The sequence below is a fragment of the Blastomyces gilchristii genome, assembly GCF_000003855.2.
Source record: "Blastomyces gilchristii SLH14081 genomic scaffold supercont1.12, whole genome shotgun sequence".
NCBI lineage: Eukaryota > Fungi > Ascomycota > Eurotiomycetes > Onygenales > Ajellomycetaceae > Blastomyces > Blastomyces gilchristii.
Genome location: NW_003101671.1, coordinates 852,285 through 869,802, shown reverse-complemented (window position 1 = coordinate 869,802; position 17,518 = coordinate 852,285). Strand labels below are relative to the sequence as shown.

At 47.2% G+C, this 17,518-nt stretch overlaps 8 protein-coding genes across 8 annotated transcripts in view; 3 read left to right on the top strand and 5 right to left on the bottom strand.

Moving 5' to 3' along the window:
- BDBG_05855 (F-box domain-containing protein) overlaps window positions 1-629 on the bottom strand; it is a gene marked incomplete at both ends in the record, with an annotated part of 1,242 nt that extends 613 nt beyond the window's left edge. Inside the window, one exon of the mRNA XM_031722335.1 lies at window positions 81-629. Coding sequence (XP_031579199.1) covers window positions 81-629 — 549 coding nt within the window. The remainder of the gene's footprint in view (window positions 1-80) is intronic.
- A 987-nt stretch (window positions 630-1,616) lies between these two features.
- BDBG_05854 (short-chain oxidoreductase) lies at window positions 1,617-2,635 on the bottom strand (the record flags this gene model as incomplete). The annotated part of the gene is made up of 3 exons (XM_002623634.2): window positions 1,617-2,029; window positions 2,096-2,277; window positions 2,352-2,635. 3 exons carry the CDS (start codon window positions 2,633-2,635, stop codon window positions 1,644-1,646), a joined length of 852 nt encoding a protein of 283 aa, XP_002623680.1. The 3' UTR covers window positions 1,617-1,643.
- Window positions 2,636-2,827: 192 nt separating this feature from the next.
- BDBG_05853 (DNA-directed RNA polymerase III subunit rpc3) lies at window positions 2,828-6,724 on the bottom strand. Its single transcript, XM_002623633.2, has 4 exons — window positions 5,836-6,724; window positions 5,710-5,766; window positions 4,711-5,610; window positions 2,828-4,649 (listed from the first exon to the last, which is right to left on the bottom strand). Exons 1-4 carry the CDS (start codon window positions 5,842-5,844, stop codon window positions 3,621-3,623), a joined length of 1,995 nt encoding a protein of 664 aa, XP_002623679.1. The 5' UTR covers window positions 5,845-6,724; the 3' UTR covers window positions 2,828-3,620.
- On the top strand, window positions 6,231-8,911 carry BDBG_05852 (ubiquinol-cytochrome c reductase core subunit 2). The gene is made up of 4 exons (XM_002623632.2): window positions 6,231-6,629; window positions 6,736-6,910; window positions 6,984-7,849; window positions 7,970-8,911. Exons 1-4 carry the CDS (start codon window positions 6,372-6,374, stop codon window positions 8,063-8,065), a joined length of 1,395 nt encoding a protein of 464 aa, XP_002623678.1. The 5' UTR covers window positions 6,231-6,371; the 3' UTR covers window positions 8,066-8,911.
- Window positions 8,912-9,100: 189 nt separating this feature from the next.
- BDBG_17321 (uncharacterized protein) lies at window positions 9,101-11,812 on the bottom strand (the record flags this gene model as incomplete). The annotated part of the gene is made up of 6 exons (XM_031725072.1): window positions 9,101-9,391; window positions 9,442-10,435; window positions 10,503-10,951; window positions 11,110-11,195; window positions 11,441-11,556; window positions 11,670-11,812. 6 exons carry the CDS (start codon window positions 11,810-11,812, stop codon window positions 9,101-9,103), a joined length of 2,079 nt encoding a protein of 692 aa, XP_031579198.1.
- Window positions 11,813-12,544: 732 nt separating this feature from the next.
- On the bottom strand, window positions 12,545-14,954 carry BDBG_05849 (mitochondrial DNA replication protein YHM2). Its single transcript, XM_002623629.2, has 8 exons — window positions 14,779-14,954; window positions 14,516-14,680; window positions 14,206-14,397; window positions 14,076-14,100; window positions 13,988-14,006; window positions 13,834-13,930; window positions 13,073-13,745; window positions 12,545-12,985 (listed from the first exon to the last, which is right to left on the bottom strand). Exons 3-8 carry the CDS (start codon window positions 14,285-14,287, stop codon window positions 12,931-12,933), a joined length of 951 nt encoding a protein of 316 aa, XP_002623675.1. The 5' UTR covers window positions 14,288-14,397; window positions 14,516-14,680; window positions 14,779-14,954; the 3' UTR covers window positions 12,545-12,930.
- Window positions 14,955-15,685: 731 nt separating this feature from the next.
- On the top strand, window positions 15,686-16,176 carry BDBG_17320 (uncharacterized protein). Its single transcript, XM_031725071.1, has one exon. The coding sequence runs from the start codon at window positions 15,782-15,784 to the stop codon at window positions 16,001-16,003; it is 222 nt and encodes a 73-aa protein (XP_031579197.1). The 5' UTR covers window positions 15,686-15,781; the 3' UTR covers window positions 16,004-16,176.
- Window positions 16,177-16,804: 628 nt separating this feature from the next.
- BDBG_05848 (uncharacterized protein) lies at window positions 16,805-17,329 on the top strand. Its single transcript, XM_002623628.2, has one exon. It carries the CDS (start codon window positions 16,837-16,839, stop codon window positions 17,149-17,151), a length of 315 nt encoding a protein of 104 aa, XP_002623674.1. The 5' UTR covers window positions 16,805-16,836; the 3' UTR covers window positions 17,152-17,329.
- The last annotated feature ends 189 nt before the right edge of the window (window positions 17,330-17,518 follow it).

Sequence of the window (17,518 nt, the reverse complement as noted above, 5' to 3'; positions counted from 1 at the left end):
CGTCGTGTGTTCTCCGGGAACCTTTTACGAAACTTTCGCTGGATCGTCTCATTGCTCGGGCAGATTTGGTTCTGCACGACCTCACGCATAACTAATCGAAAATCCTCTATCTCAGCTAGCTCGCTCGTAGACCAGTTATGCAAGAGTTCGGCTCGTTCATGGACGATAGACGGGAGCGTGCGACTGGTTCGCGGAAATAGTTGACAGTGGAAAGCCCTCGAGTACAGCCAAAGACGGTACGCAGCTCGGCGTAGCACGAGGCGTTCCTGCGCATTCAAGACTCGGCGGTTTTCAAAGTCCACCTTCCATTTCTTAATCGGATATATCTCCTCCCATTTCTTAGCCACGCGGCCAACTTCGACAGCCTGCTGGATCAGAGAGAGGGATATCGGCGCCTCACGGGAAACATGAGCAGGCTGACTAGCATTCTGAGTGATTAACTGTATTATATCCTCCAGGGGTCCGAACTCGGCATCTACGGCGTTGGCAAGTATGGGAAGCTTTTGCGAGGAAGAGAATACACCATGAAGGCGACGACAGGTCAAGGAGAGATTCAGAACATCTGCGATTGAATTGCAGGAGTAGAATATTTGGAGCAACAGCTCCGTAGCAAATGTATCAAGAGGCATTCTAGTAGTCTATCTCACAGTCTTTTGGTCAGTCATTGCAAATGGTCCACCATTGGAATAGAACGAGGAAGTGTTACTTTTTCCATTTCTTTGTTTCTAGTTTTTTGGTTCTATAAGTTTTGGGAGAAATTCCTAATCGAGGCTTCTGAAGCAATATCTGAGGTGAAATGAGGGGTTGGAGAGAGCGTTCAGGGCAACGCAGGGGCAACGTAGCAACACTGCCTCTGCGCCAAAACAAATGGATGGATTAACTGGACAACACCCCGCCTTTGGGGCTATCATAGAAAAGGGTCACATCTCTGTGGGGTCTATCAGGCGCCAGAATCGAAGAATGTATAAAGAGCCGTGAGAGGCTATAATGGACGGAGGATGCCATGATTAACCGTGGTGAGGAACAGACCAAAAGAGAAAAAAAGGAAAGATGAAGTCAAACGCGGCAAAAATTGGCCTGATTATGTAAGTTCGCTGGCACCCCTTGATTAGTAAGCGATATATAGGGTGTAACCATGTTCATGTCAGTCAGTCAAACATCAACGGCATCAAGCAGGACAAAACATCTCCAAGCCAAAAAGAAAATGCACGTATATGATGGTATGCATTCTTACACATGGAGCTTTGGGTTGAGCTTACATAGGCGGAGATAGCCTGTTAACAGATGCACCCATTTTTAGGTAGTTATGATTTGCGCATGTTTAGCTTATTGAAACCACCAACAGCAATTACATCTTCCACCACTTTCTTCCGTCATACACGTCTGAAAATGATTGATATATTGAACTGTGACTTAGTAGAAGGGAAAGATATTTTCGGTTGATCCCATGGCATTGCTATTTGAATTGGCCATTATCCACCCTCTGGCAAGCTGAGAATACATGGTGGGGTCTGAACCTATAACTGCCCTCCAATCCATATTGACGAACGTCGACGAACGTCGACGAACATAATAAAAACAGCGTACGATTATGATAATGGCCATAGCTAACAAGACTAGCATAGTTAATTGGAGACCTTCCCCTACATGGAAATATCAGTGGAAACCACCACCTCTTCCCACCTATCAAGGAGCGCCAATGTATCAGAACACTTTTTCCTAATGATTTCAAGCGCATCTCTCCCAAGAGGAAGACGCGCTGGGAACTCCCGATCTTTGCCAACACCTTTGTTCGTCACAACGTCAATAATGACCTTCACCGCTTTCTGTGGATCGCCCGGCTCGTTCCCAGCTGTGGCAGCGAGGAATTCGTCCATCATTGTGGTGGCCGTCGTATAGTCTGAAATCGGGCAGACATTCTTACAGACATTCGTGGGAGAAAACACCTGTGTGCGAAACAGCCCTGGCTCGACCAGAAGGGATCGGATACCCAAGTGGGCCGTCTCTTGTTGCAGAGCCTCAAACATTCCTGTCATTAAAGTGATAGCTTAGTACTAGCCACGAGGACTTCTTTAACAGATGGGTACACGCATACCTGCAACAGCGGACTTCGAGCTATTATATGCACTGCCTCCCAATGTTCCTTGCCATCCCGCGACGGACCCAATTACCACGATAGTGCCAGCCCTTCTGCTCCTAAAATGAGGAAGGATGGATCTAGTTACGTTCGACGTGCCGAACACATTCGTCCTGAACTGACACGTAAACTTCTCGTCACTAGACAATTTGTCATCAATTTTTATCCTAGGCCTCTAAGGGGCGGATCATGGGTTTTTTCTCTTTTCGAGTACCTGAGACCCTCAAATACCCCAGCCTCCAGATATCCGGCGTTGTTGACGAGAACATCAATGGTGCGGTATATATCGATTGCAGCTTTAACTGCAGTCATAATTTGCAACTCAGAATCTGCGAGATCCAACCTCAAGATCTTTGCACCAGCCTCCTCGAGTGTAGCTAACTTTTGAACTTTTCGAGCTGTTGCGATTACTCGCTCTCCCCTTGCTAACAGTTCCAGAACGAACTCGTACCCAAAGCGTGACGAGCAACCTGTCACCAGCCATACCATCTGAGACATATTCAATCTGTCGGCTGAGGATAGGGCGATTAGGGATATGTAAGCTGTTAAAGATTACCTTCCGTCTGTTTCATTAAAGCTGAATGCTAAGTATAGTTATGTGCCAATTAAATGATTAAATGATGGTACTTATAGATATTACCCCATTCCTATTCTGTCATGGAGGACAACTGTGACAAACATAACGTGATATCTTGCTACTCAAATATAACGATTGCGATGTGTTTAGTCTTAGGCGGCATCTCGTTATGGTAAAATATGCCGTCATAGTGCCGACAAAACATCAAGTTCTGCATAACTACTTACATTCTCTTCTTTCTTTCCGAAAGCGTGTGCTGCATTCATAAAGATTTATTGCCTAAACTTGTCATTAATCTCGAAAAACCCTTTGCCATTGACAAGAGCAAGCCTCAAATCTCAATATCATGTCGCTTTGGCACTCTCTCTGGGAGGTAATTATGAACACTTTTCGTCCCTATTTTCCTTAACTACCCTTCTCCCCAGCAAATAATTACGGAACTAAATGACTCAGGGCTATCCAGAGCATCCTCCTTCGCCCAAAGATTATGCCGCCCGTTTGTCCCTATTTGCACAGTAATCTGGAGCTCTACCTCCATGAGACTTTCTAGATTAGAACAGCTTCATTCACAGTCAGCAACTTGGCAACGCCTCAACTCGCTAGCTCATGACTAGCGATGGCCAGGCGATGATAATAGCCCTCGGAAGTAGTAACTTATTCTATAGATTGCAGCTGCCAACTCCAAAGGAAGAATAATTGCATTTACATGGCGCTCGATCCAATCATCGCTTTACTTGTGTTCCAGAGCACCAAAGAAAAAGAAGATATTCAAAAGTGGAGGAAATCATTAAACAGAATTTCAAAAATAAAATAAAAGGAATGAAAATACATTGAAAGTAAACAAAAGCAATCCAGAACAGAGACAGTGTAGTCAAATGAAACAAAATTGGGACCATATATAAAAGGTCAATAGTCCCTCAGAACAGCAACCAACTCATCCAACCTCCTTACCTCCCCCAGTAACAAAGCTTCCTTGTCCCGCCACTCCTTCAACGTCTTCAACTCCGCCGGAGATAAATACTTCTCCTCATTCCCTTTAACATCCGTGCGCTCAGTCTTCTCCAAGAAGAACTTTAATTTATTTCTCTCGACGCCAATCCGCTGCAGACAGCGCGACATGCACTTGTATGTATCTTCCAGCACCATCCTCGCCACGCGATCCGCATCGAAGAACCAGAGATACATTGTCCGCGACGGCTGCCGCTGCGCATCGCGGGGTACTTCCTGCAGGTCCACGAAACCAGCCGTCTCCATGCGCGCGAGAACCTGGCGAAGCTCCTTGGATGCCATCAGACTGATCTCCTGCAGTCGTTTCTCGTCCAGTTTGCCCTTTGCGGCGAGGACGCGGATGACGCGGACGGCGATGGTGCCGAAGCGAGATTCGATGATTCGTTCAAGTTCGAGGTGGCGGAGGCGGCGGGCGAGGTGGCGGAATTCGACGGCCCAGGTTATCATGCCTGTCTGCATGCTGCGGGTTGAGAAGATGATGGGCTCCTGGGCAAGGAGGGAGAGGTGTTGCTCTAGTTCATATACGCGGTTTTTGACGCGATTCCGGCTGCCTGTCCCCACAGCCTCGCCATCAGCTTCGTCGTCGTCATCGTCATCTCCGTCTCCATTGAGGCCCACGTGTCCGTTTGAAAGAGGGTTCTTCGGATCCGCTCCAGCCATGGAACCCGAAAGGTCTAGATCGGGGTCTAGGTCATTCAAAATGGTATGCAACGGGATAGCAACGGAATACTGCTCCCCTTCCTCCCCCTCCGGAGCACGCTCCAAAGTTTTCCGGCATGCGGGCGTTTTAAGCTCAATCCTATCGAGGAGGGTCTCGTAGACTTGAGACGTCACACTAGAGGTATGCTGCTCAGCCAGTCTTGTTAATCGTCGATTTCGTAATGCCACCTCGACCTTTTGATAGTTGACACGGACGATCAAGTTGGGCTGCGCTATGTTAGCACTAGATGTCAGATATATATAACCCAAGCAGAGAGACATAACTCACGTCCATTGGGGCGGTGTCACCATCCACATAGTCATCACCATAAAAATCATCATCATCCGCATCTTCCTCGCCCTCCGACGCATGTTCAAGCTTTACCCTCTTGTGCGACGAGGTCGTCGTCGATTGTCCTGCACGCCTCTTGATGCCGCGGGGTAGCCCGTCTCCCAGTGGGTCTTGAGGTATAGTTCCATCCGTCTTCTCTTTAATATACGTCTCCACTCCAGCATCGATTGCCTCCTGGAGCTTTTTGCCTTTTAAACCGCGGACATCTGATCGAGCGCTGATAGCTCTTTCAGCGTCGTCGACGAGATCTGCGGGACTTTGAAAATGGGCATCCCGTACTCGCATAATATATCCGTAGGCAGCAAGTGAGCGCAATGTAGTGTGAAGTTTCGAGGCGGTTGGCTCGTCGTGGTCGCCATTAATGCCATTTTTCAGTGCCCCTTCTACCCCTCCCGATGCACCTTCCTCTTTCCCCTCTAGGTCTGCATCAATGTCCTCCTCCTCTTCTTCCGCATCATCATGAACCCCATTCAACCCGTTTGTTGCGCCTTTTCGGGCTTTACTTGTGGCTTGAGGGCGTAGCTCTGGTAGGGTCTCCAAATAGCTGATTCTTGCGTGGCCGAGATACAAGATTGTCGCCAGCACCTTTCCAGCATATTCCCCGAGCTTTTTTTCCACAAATTGTAAAATCCTGCCCGACCGTACCAGATTGTATGCTGTCCTCCAGCTAGCTTCGTAGTATGTGATACCGTCGTCCAAAGAGGTGTAGTGGTAGATGAGATGTTGTTGGATTAGCACAGCTAGGCCGTGTCTAACTTGTCGAGGGGACAGACGGGTATTTTGGACAATGCGAGGCAGAGGTTGGCGGTCATGGTATAGCAGATAGGAAAATATCAACTAAGCGCAGAAGGAAAAAAAAAAAAAAAAAAAAAAGAACGTTAGATCCCCCACTATCTATCAACTCTTGCCTGTTGGCCAGGCAAAAAGATAACATACAGAATATAGCTCCCCGAAATTGTCCGTAATCAACAGCTTGCAAAGCTCCGCCGCATACTAACAATCCAATATCAGCATATTTACAAATGATATATCAACAAGCGGTGGCAAGATTTAAAAGCTCACTTGAGACATGATGTATGCCGCCCTGTCTTCCTTCTAGAGAAAGTGCCGGCTCCTCTAGAAGCGACCCCAATGTCACCGTTGAATATTCATGGGTGTGCAAACGCGACTGATACGAGGTAATCGAGCGTGGGACTAAACGAATTGGTAGAAACTACATGTATTCATAACTTATATCGTGATATATCTCATGCTTTCTTCATGACTCTCGATGGTTCTCGGCAGAAAAATATCCGCGCTATTCCCCTTTGAGCCAACAGCCCGTAACCTTGTCTACCGTCACATGATATCGGAGAAACCCGGCTCCCGAATGCCAAGCCTTCGTCAACCCAGCCAATCAGCAATCGCGTAATCCGCTCCTCGGCTTAATCAGCATCTTTCCGCTTTCGAACCTCATCGATATCTCGATGAAACCGCCGAAGACGCAACAGAGATCACTGTGAATTCTCTCTCCCACCGCCAATTGCTGCCAATTGCTATCAATTTCCCCTGTTCTCTTTTCTCCCACTCCGCTCCTATTGCCCCAGGTGCGTGCGATCATGCTTTCGAGGTCTGCTTTCGGCCGGAATGCGCCGCGTTGTCTCCGAAAACAATGTATCGCCCGACCTTCCTCTCGCCGCGGCATGGCGGCGGCGGCCAAGGGATTCGATTTCGAGTCTGGCGAAGCTGCTGGTGTGAAATTTGCTAATAGAGAGGTTGCCGGACCTACCACCACTTTGTCGCTCGTTGCGAAGGCTGGCTCACGATACCAACCTTTCCCCGGTTATTCCGATCTCCTGGAGAAATTTGCTTTCAAAGTGAGTTGACTGCCCAGCCATCTGGCATTGTTTTCACAAATTTCGTGGCTCCCATTGGCAATATATACGGCTAGATGGCTGATGGCATTTAACTGCAATTTATTAGTCTACAACCAAGCGGTCAGCGCTGCGAATCACCAGAGAGTCTGAGTTGCTTGGTGGGGAATTGTCTGCGTCTCACTCCAGAGAAAACATCGTCCTTTCTGCCAAATTCCTCAGCGTTGATCTTCCTTACTACCTAGAAGTCCTTGCGGATGTAATAACAAAAACTAAATACTCACGTGAGTAGTGCTCGCTGACAATGGGTATGAACTTGGCCTTGGTGGTTCTCTAACAACAGACCTTACCATTCAGAACATGAACTCGATGAGCTCGTCCTAAACCTTGTTAAACACTCCCAGAACGACCTCGTATCGAACCCAGCTGCCCAGGCACTGGATTCCGCACATAACGTCGCCTTCCACCGTGGTCTTGGGGAGAATTTGGTTCCGTACGCCAATTCATCCTTCGGAAAGTATGTTGAAGCAGAGGGAATTGCCGCATTTGCTGAGGGCGCATACTCGAAACCATCCATTGCCGTCATTGCCAGTGGCGCCAACAGTGCCGATTTGTCTAAATTGGTTGGCCAGATCTTCAGTGACGTCCCAGCTGCCTCAACCACCACTGGCCCATTCAGCCCTAGGGCATATGAACCAACGAAGTACTATGGAGGCGAGGAACGAATTGCAAGCAAGGCCGGCAATGCCATTGTGATTGCATTCCCCGGATCCAGTGCTGCAGGCAGCGGTACCAGCTACAAACCAGAGCTCGCTGTGATTTCTGCACTCCTCGGAGGCCAGTCCACCATCAAATGGTCTCCTGGATCCTCCCTCCTCGCAAAGGCCACCGAAGCATTCTCCGACGTATCAGTGTCGACCAACAACGCTACATATTCCGATGCCGGTCTCCTCTACGTCACCGTTTCCGGAAAGGCGCAGAGTGTCGCGGCTGCCAGCAAGAGCGTTATCAAGGCAATCCAGGACCTCGCGGCTGGCAACGTCAGCAGTGAGGAGATCAAAAAGGCAACCGCCCTCGCCAAGTTCCGTGCGTTGGAGGCTGGGGAGATCGCCGCGCTGAGCCTCGAGTTCGCCGGATCCAGATTGGTTCATGGCAACAATGTTGTTCAGTTTACTGAGGTTGGTCAGGGTATCGAGAAGGTCACCGAACAACAAGTGAAGGCGGTACGTATAGCCCAGTTCATCTCCCCCCCTTAAATTCCACCACCTCTTCTATATTTTGGATTCCCTTTCTTTCTTTTTGTTATTTATTGAATCAAGCTGATATAACGGAAATCAAAACAGGCCGCCAAATCTCTCCTCTCTGGAAAAGCCTCCGTCTCCGCAGTTGGCGATTTGCATGTCCTCCCCTTCGCCGCGGAAATCGGTCTAACTGTCTAAAGGCGAATCATGTTGCCGCAATCATTTCCATTCTCACTGCCATTAATGGACCATTGTCAATTACCCCCGTTTCATCCTGTTACATTAGAGAGACCTTAAAATCTACCCACAATATACTTCCTTTTTCTCTTCCTCAGGGTTCCATTTTCGATAACAAACAAAACAAAGAAACGAAAAACGAAGCAAGCCAGCAACGTGAACCACTCGATCTCGGCTCAAAAACCAACGCCAACGCCCAATTCCAGACATTTTTCTTTTTCTTTCCTTCTTGGTTCTTGACTTATATTTTCTTCCATTTGTGCATATTCTCTTCCAGCAACCTTGCCCACAATTTTCAACTTGTGTCTTGTAAACGCTCAATGCCACATCACACCTCCGTCCCATTTCTTTATTTCCTTCTTGTGTAATTGTATGCAGATAATCAACTCTCTGTTAGATCATAGTACATATGTACGTGCTAGCTAGCTCATCCGTGGGAAATCGGAAGAAAGGAAGCGGGGGCCGAGAGGGCGAAAAAATACGTACTTACGAAAAGGATATTCGCAGATAGCATTTTCCTTTGAGAATTGTAGTTTGACTGTGCTGCAGACGAAGGAAACCTGCGGTATTCATATAGTTAATAGAGCCATAGGCGTTATCCTGTAGTTAAGGACCCCACGTCGATTGATCACATACATGTTAGTCAAGTTGATTCACATCCAATCTCAAGATATTCTGGTTCTTCTGAGTATGTACGAAATAGTCATTAGGCTCATATACGAGCACAAGACGTTTCAAGCAATGTCCAGAACAGGTATTATATATTAAAATATATTTAACTAAGGGGGTGAGAAAGGCCAGCGTCCCCCCACCTTAAATTTTTTTTTTTTTTTTTTTTTTTTTTTTTTTTTTTTTTTTTGGAAAAATGAATGGGAATATGACTACCAAAATCAACAAAAAAGGATACCGGAAGAGACACACACACAAGCCCCTGAGCTGCCCCTACCGCATCACAGCACACCGTCAGTGGTCGCCCCATAACCCAAGTACCTCCAACTACCCTCTCCTCGCCGACCCATCCTCATCAACCGTCTTCACACCCTCCACCAAAACTCTAACAACTTCTTCATGTCCCCTGTGCCTCGCCGCCTTCAACGCCGTCCCATACTTGCCCCCTTCCAAGCCCACATCAGCGCCCCCATCAACCAACAACCTTACAATCTCCGCGTGCCCCTGCAACGCTGCCGCCTGCAGCGCACTGCCAAATTGATACCCGCGCGCATTAGGGTCCGCGTTATGCCTGAGCAGCAAGCCAACGATTTCCGTATGCCCCTTGAAACTTGCAGCCTAGAGCGGGTTGTCGAAGAAGAAGCGCTTGGCGCGGTTTGGGTCTACACCGCGAGCGAGGAGATGGCGGACGATGTCCGTATGGCCTTGTGTTGCTGCGGTGCGGAGAGCGGGAATGAGATGGTGTGTGTGGGCAGGGGAGGAAGGGTGGTTAAGGCGGTCGTAGTAGTGGGACAGGAGGGATATGATGATGTGGGTGCGGCCGCGGATGGCGGCTGCTTTAAGGACGAGGGGGAAGTAGGATTGGAAGGATGTTTTGTTTTCTGGGTGATTTGTGAGGTGGAGATGGAGAATTTTCCGTCGAAGGAGGTGGCGAGGAGGCTGTTGATGTATATTTTGTTGTCAAGGGGAAGTGGGTAGCTGGGTGGGCGAGAGGTAAGGAGGAGCTCGAGAATAGCGTGGTCGCCGAGCGAGATGGCGGTTTGAAGGGTTATGATATACGTCTCCGGGGTAAGATGGCCGGGGCTCGTCTTGAGGAATTTGCGCACAGCGGAAATGTTGCGGCTTTTGACGGAGGCGAGGAGGGAAGTTTTTCGTGACGCTTCTTCACTAAATGCCGGTGACGTGGAGGAATAGGGCTTCCGGCGGTCGGATTTTTTGTCTTGCAACGATTGGAGTGTTGAGCTGGTGCGTAGTCTGGTTTTGAAGGTGCTGCGAGGGAATGGTGGTGGTGATGCCGCCTCCTTTGGATCCATAGAAACACCTTGCTGGAAGGCAACGAAGCGCGATGTTTCATGAAGAGTGGCATGGTCGGAATCGGTATCATCACCCGTAGAATCTGTGTCCGCTACCTCCCAAGGTTGAAAGGTGTCCGACTCCACGGCCTCCGCAAACCAATTCAGGATAAACTCCCTATTGGCATCGAAGGCGGCCACGGTAATTCCTATCTCCTCCAGCTCCTTGCGAATGGTACGCCAGGTAAGCTTATCATGGGAAGAAAGCGAATCGGCTGTCTGCTCGGAAATGAGCGAACTTTCGCGATTGCCCATTTTATGCATGGACGTATAACGATCGAGCTTTTGCTGAACAGTGAATTGGGATATGCTGACGAAGAACTTAGTACATCAAAAATCAAAATAAAATATAGCCTAGCAATAGAACTTCACTCCACCTTACAAAGGTATTCAACATAGAAACATTAGAAGCCAATCGTGACCTCAATTCCGCGATATCTTCCGCACCCCACTTCACTCTCCTCCAAGCGTTATATTTCTTCCTCCCCAGGCTCTCATATCTGTCAATCAACGACTGCAAATCCACCAACACACCATTGCACCCATCCGCAATGACACGTAAATTCTCCTGCGCAGAGGGTGGTAGAGCGGCAGGTGCTTTACATGCGGATTTTCCAGCCCTACAGTCATCATGGCCTTGGCCGCCAGGGAAAAGAGCCTCCTCTGCCTCTCTCAGCACGGCATGAAGCGAAAGAACTTCAGAAGAAAGGCTTGCAAAGCTGTTAGGTGCAGATTTGCAGGATTTGTAGAGCTTCCAGGAGAGGGTTGTGAGTGATACAAGGTCAGTCACGGAGTAGCCGAAGCTCATTGTGCATATGGTAGGTTTCTATGAGTTCTGGCTAAAAGTTGAAGAACGACGGTTTTCACCTTTAATTCCTATGAGATGTATTGGTAGAAATCGACGTGGTCAGAGTCAACATAATACCGCCTCTGGTGGGCTATGCCGTGAATAAAACGGTCCGAATTCTCAAACCCCTCACTCACCAATGATGCGCAACGACCGCTAGTAGAAGTCAACGGGATATTGCCAGAAGACAATTGAGTCGCATAGAACAAATCCTGCAGACGGTCTGAGCCATCAGTAAAAATGACATTGAAATGTAACAAGTTTGACTCTTTGTGATTCGCGCTCTCATGTTGGATGCTTTCGTGGTGCGAAGTTGTCTCGAATTTTTTTGGTGTTTGCCTGACGAGGTTGAGCGCGGTCATTCAGCTGATTCGACAAATCACACCCGGCTTGAAACAGACGTTAAAGAAGGAAAAAGAAAAAAAGGAAGGAAGGAAGAAAAGAAACCCAACGCCACTCGCTGCGTACTGGAAGTCAGCTTGTATCGAAATGGCGGCTTCGAGGTTTGGATGAAGGAAGGTCCAAGTATAATGACGGCTGCATCCTGCTGGGGCCTCGCCGTGGAGAAGTTTTGCCGCGGGCATCTAGATAGAACTAGTATTCCATTCTAGGAATCTGATCTTCGTAGACGCAGACTGCCTTCAACCGTTGAAGTCAATAGGGGGGAAGAACGGATATGAAACTCGTGTTTATCCACCTCGCATCCTCGCCCCAGGCCATTTCACCACCGGCTCTAATGGCCTGTCCTAACAGACCCAAATAACCGGAGAAGTTGTATTTCAGGGCGCAGCTGAGCACAGCTCCCACCTCATCCTGACTCGATGGCCGAAGTCGGGACATTTTGGCCCCTCAACCTAATTGCTATTCCTGGCTCTTTTCACCAGCCCTCATGTATGGCTTGGAAATTTTTACCGATATGCATTCAAGACCATGACAGAACGGTTGATTGGGGTAGGGCTAAAGGATTTACTCGTTCCAGTCACGAAACCCGATCCCACCTGCTCATATCATTCGCAGGAGCAACGAGGTAGTGGGTAATAGATAAATATATATATATATATGTGGACCGCTTCAGACGGGCAGAGATTGTAAATAAGCTCCCTAGCGGGCAGTACTCGTGGCACGGATATATAACCTGAACATTCTCTGTGCAGAAGGGCCAAACAAATATGCCATCTCCCTTTCCTTTTCACCAGGGCCCTACCGTGTGCGCATGAATTGGTTCAAAATTTCGCTGCGCCCCAAGCTTCCAGCACCGTATGACAGCGGTCCGGGCATTGTATCTGGAGTTGGATGTGGCCTGCTTTACCACAAGTTTGAAACCCTTTTTAGGAAACCGATTGAACTAGCATACTGCCAAACTGACTTGTGAGTTAGTAGTGAGAAAACTTGTGGCGAGACCCTGCTACTAGAGAGGAGTTATAGAATAATGTGGGTAGGACATTAGACGCCACAACCGCAGCAAGCGCGGCATTGTTAGCTCGATCGCAGGTACGCGGGGAACAAAGCACACAGGCGTACTCTGTACTTTGTACACCATCAACTTGTTGGAAGACAAATGAGAACAAACGGTGAAAATATATATGATAAAGTAATTTAAAAAATAAATTTAAAACCAAAAAGTAAATATAAAATGATAAATGGTTATCTATAATTGGATTACATCGTATATGTAACCTGTAAAGGCTCTAAAAGACACCAGGAATAAAACAAAAACAAGTATACTCATGTAATTCCAGACAGAGCACAAAAATAAGCGAATATAGAAACGGCGGGGGGGGGTAATCGCTGCAACGGAAAATAGTCAACACGAGAACAAGTCGATTATACAATTATCAATGGCTCAAGATACCGCGAAACTACAGATGCATCGACTGAAATAAAAGTGAGTTTGTCTCCCAAGGTAAGATGAGAATTTATGATAATTGCCAGCCGCCATTCATATATCCGCCAGCTCTCTAGTGTTTGGCGGTCACCTTGTCACCTGTTAGCTTCTCGACGGTCTCCTTGGCCCTGTTCAGAAGGATGTTGTTAGCATCAATGATAAAACACTCAAGCAAGGATGGGTATAAAAACTACAAGAGGGTGGGGGAAACGTACATATCACCCAAAGCAACCATGCAAATAGTCTGCCAAATGCCCAACCCAATCCGGGGTGTAACGCCACGATACAATCCCTTCAACCCATTGGAATCATAGATATACCTCAATGTCTTACCAACAGTCAAATTCTTCGGACGATTGGGATCAACCGTCTTACTCTGCATCTCAACTCGAATAACCTCGATCGGCTGATTCCATGCCGACAACCCACCACCAAGCCCGGACGCAATGACCTTCTCAAACCCACTGAGCTTGTCACCCTCCTCTTTCCCAGTGATCTTGCGGATCGCCGTCTCCGCCAATCTCGACAACCCGAATCGCGACCCCCAATTCGTGGTCTGTCGAATCGCCACCGCATTCACCCCCTTGTTAATTCCCCTTATCCCCTCCTTGCGGTAAATATCCATGAAGGTCGCAAAGGTGCCGGGAGGCTTCACGCCCGTCGCTGCCAATTTGTGCTTGGTGATCTCGACCGTCTTCATGCACGTGCAGAAGCCCATGGTAGCGTAAGCCTGCGCGATACCGCCAGCCATGCCGCCGCTGATGCCGCCGACGAAGTCACTGGCTCCGAAAGATTTGGCATAGAATTCGGCTTCGGATGCGACAAAGAGAAGGACTGCGCCTTTGGTGGACGCCTCAATCCAGGCCCACGGAATGAGACCTTGGTAGTCTATATATATTCATATGCGAAATTAGGAGATGTTGGTGAGATGATTAAGAGGGTGAAGACGGATAGTGGGTTTTTAGAGGAAACTAACAGCCAAGTACACCGCCACGACCCCAAATCCGACGCATGGCGCCGGCGAAGCTGTCGCGCCTGTTGGCGGCCATAGTCGTCTTGATCACTTCCAGCGGCTACAGTATATTAGACTAAAATTTGCAAGACGTATTACGGAGGTGGGGAAATTTTACCTGTCCCAGCGTCGTGACCCTAAAGAATTAATCAGCAAAAACAGTCCATGCTTCACCCAAGAAAAGAAAAAAGAACGCAAATACTTACTCAAACATATTCAAACCAGCCCCAACTACGGACAAACCATGCTGGGTCAGCAAGCCGCAATATCATCACTTTTCACTGAACTTGCATCCTCCACTTAGGGTTAACAAGCTCAAGGATAGACACAACTCACGTAGTAGATTGCTAAACTTGATAGGCTTTTTCTCGAGGGGTTTCGGCGCACCCGCCGCGGGAGAGATTTGAGTAACAGACATGGCTGGAGGGAGCTCAATTGAGGACACTGGGGTCGCTGAAAGGGGCCCTGACCAAGGGAATAGGGGACGTCTTCGTCGGAGGGGAAGTGAAAAGGCGAGAGGGAAAGGGACTGTCTTGTTAGCTTCTCCTGAGTCTTGTGGATTTCGCGAAGGTGGAATCAAGAGGTAGAGCAATGAGCAATGGAGGTATGTGGCTCCGGGTAGAAGTTGGTCGCGCGCAATACATACAGTCTTAGTTTCCTTGTTTCTTAGTCTCTAACGGATTCTAGATCAGGGAGTTGATCGAGACGGATATGGAGGACGAGGTGCAGTTGTTTTGTATTGAGCTATCGAGTTTCCTTTGCACGTATGTTGTTGAGTCGGATTATTTCGGGATATTCAGGGGAAAAAAATCTGGCGAGGTCCGACGGTTATTTAGCCGCAGCCACCACCTGAAGCCGAGAAACAACAACAATAACTTATAACAGCTACAAGACAACACAGCCACCTACCACGTGTATTTCCGCCTGTTATTGTTATTATTATTCTTCTTCTTTGGATATATCAAATATCAAGCAAATCGAGGCAATAAAAAGCTCAAGCAGAAAGAAAACGACGCGGAACACAGAGCAGGCGCCAGAAGGTAATTGCCGGATGCGGAAATCCAGGTGGATTACGTAAGGTAGGCCCTTTAGGGGACCGCACGCTAAACTTAACTCGGCCGGTTGGATACTCAGCTAGTCCCACTATGGACTAGTGCAGGAGTTGGTTGGGATGTGGCTAGAGCACGTGATTGCGTCGTGGCTCAACAAGAAGCAAGGCACCAACTACGGAGTACATACTCCGTACATACATACAATACATACATACTGTGCCTGGGATCAGAATAATATTTTGAACAATGGCTGGAAATATGCGTGGTGATTAATGATGGATTGATTATAATTTCACGTGAAGATGTTGATCAATATGATAGAACTCTTTGTCTGTCAGCAAGTGATATGTTCTGTATATATATATATAGTTCTATATATATATCTCTCCTTTAGAATCAGGATTTCCAGCGTCATGAATGTTCAATGATACTCATATGATAAACTATCTACTTCCTTTCTACCTGCACGATCTTTGCTGGAGTTATCGTTGTTTTCAACTCAAGAACAAACAAAAGTATACAAGTAGAAAAGAAAAAAAATAAACAAAAGAAATCGAATGAATCTTGAGCTGATATTGAATTCTATAAAGAAGATTCAATTAAAAAGTAGAGAGAATATTCATTTGCACTGAGTTCCTGCTCATATGAACATATATGAAATGAGCTAGCTGATTTAGAGAATAAATAACCTTACAACAAATGACTCGAATAATAGATCAACATCGCCCTCAGACACAACGGCCAAGAGTTTTTTCGAGTCAGATGTAAAATGTACATCCAAGGAACCTGTATTCGTCATTTTTGAGGCAAGTAATGCTTTTTTACATCCTTCTGGCAGGAGTTTCAATGGATTCCTACAAATGAATGACTTACCCAGCCATTCCCACCACTCTAGCTCATCCCTAGATCCTCCAAATGGTGCTTATCTTCGCCTTGTTGGCCACAGGAACGCAGTGCAAGGTCCGGTCCGATATGATGGGAGCCATGAGGATCACTGGACACCCCCGCAGGCTCCGGGACCCGGGGGGTTGGAATCAGGATTGTTATCGTTGCCAACCTTTTTACTCTATATCAGATCATAGCTTTTAAAAGTTCTTTCGAAGAAGCGGAAAACATGTTTACTTGGAAGGAATGAACAAAACTTTCCAGGTAGGCAAGAATTGGCAGGGGAAATGAGGAGGAGAGGGAGATAACATCAACTCACCTGCACACTTCTATCCAGCACCACTAGCAACAGCTGCAAAGTGGAAGCCCAGCGCCTAGTGAAACAGGAGGAATGAGATTCTGATGTTGAAGGCCTTTTTTTCAATGCTTTTTCAACTCTTAATTCTTATCTTTGTGCGTTGCGGGAGTTAACAGCTGTGCAACTAATGTGCTATCTCGACCGGTGTAGAGAGATAGATATAGATACATGTACCATAGATACGAGAGATATATATATACATGAACATGTATCTATGGTACATGTATCTATATCTGTATCTATGAACCTCGCATATCGTGATATTGAGGCTTGTGCGGGGTCATCACCCACGGATTCGAGGTCATGCGGAGTATGTCCCGAGCATTCCATACATGCTCTGCCGGCCTCACGGAGCGGAACTCCTACAGCTTAGCCGCGTTGCCACCGAACAAGGATTCTGTTTCACTATATTAAGGTTAGTAGTTGGAATTTACATTTTGGATCTTCTCCTGATTTGATTTCTACCGTCGTACCTTATTTCTCAGATTGTCATTGTTTTCTGGAAGAGCCTAGGTAGTATATGCTTTAATAAGGTCTAATAAAGGTTAGCTGGTCAATTGGGAGTTTATTACCGGATATAGACTTGGATAGACATGTGCAGAGCCCTTCCATTCCACTCTCACGAAGTAGGATAGAATCACCCAGACACACGCACACACAAAAACACACATCATGGAACAGAGCAGTGGTAAGTGGCACAATTGGGCACAATTGGAAGCCACTCTTAAGAGCCCAAGGGCTTCAATGCAAGACATAAGCTTCTTTAAGCCTTTGAACTGCACCACAACATTAGAAAAGGTGGCTCAGCGGATCGGACATCAACTCCACGGGTACAGAAATTCGGACACAAGCCAAAATTTTCAGTTAGGTCCGGGTAGATACATGGATGAAGAAATCGAATTCTGCCCGCGATGGCAGCGCCTCTCCGTTTGTGAAAAGGGTTCGCTGATAATGCTCGTGGATCTTCCATCTGAGCGAGGGGCGTGAGCTGGATCGACTTGGTGAGATTCATGTTCCCGGAGTTAAATAATATTAAAAAAAATACGTACACCCAGTTAAGCATGTTGGTAGAGATTGGCCTACGTTAGTAAATAAGAATTCACATAAACTATGAATGAAACAATGATACTGGAGAGTCTATGGATAATATTTCTGTGAAGCGAAGTCGATGTGAGCTGACGGCAGCATGAGGCGTCTTGGCGCTGGATCGATGCCGAGGTCTGCTAGACTCTGCACAGAGCTGATCGGATCTTCATGGATATTATTCAAGAGGCTGCACTCTAACACCGGCTAATAATACGCAAATTAATAAGAGTTTACATTCTACAGAATAATTCTTTTAGATGTTGATTAC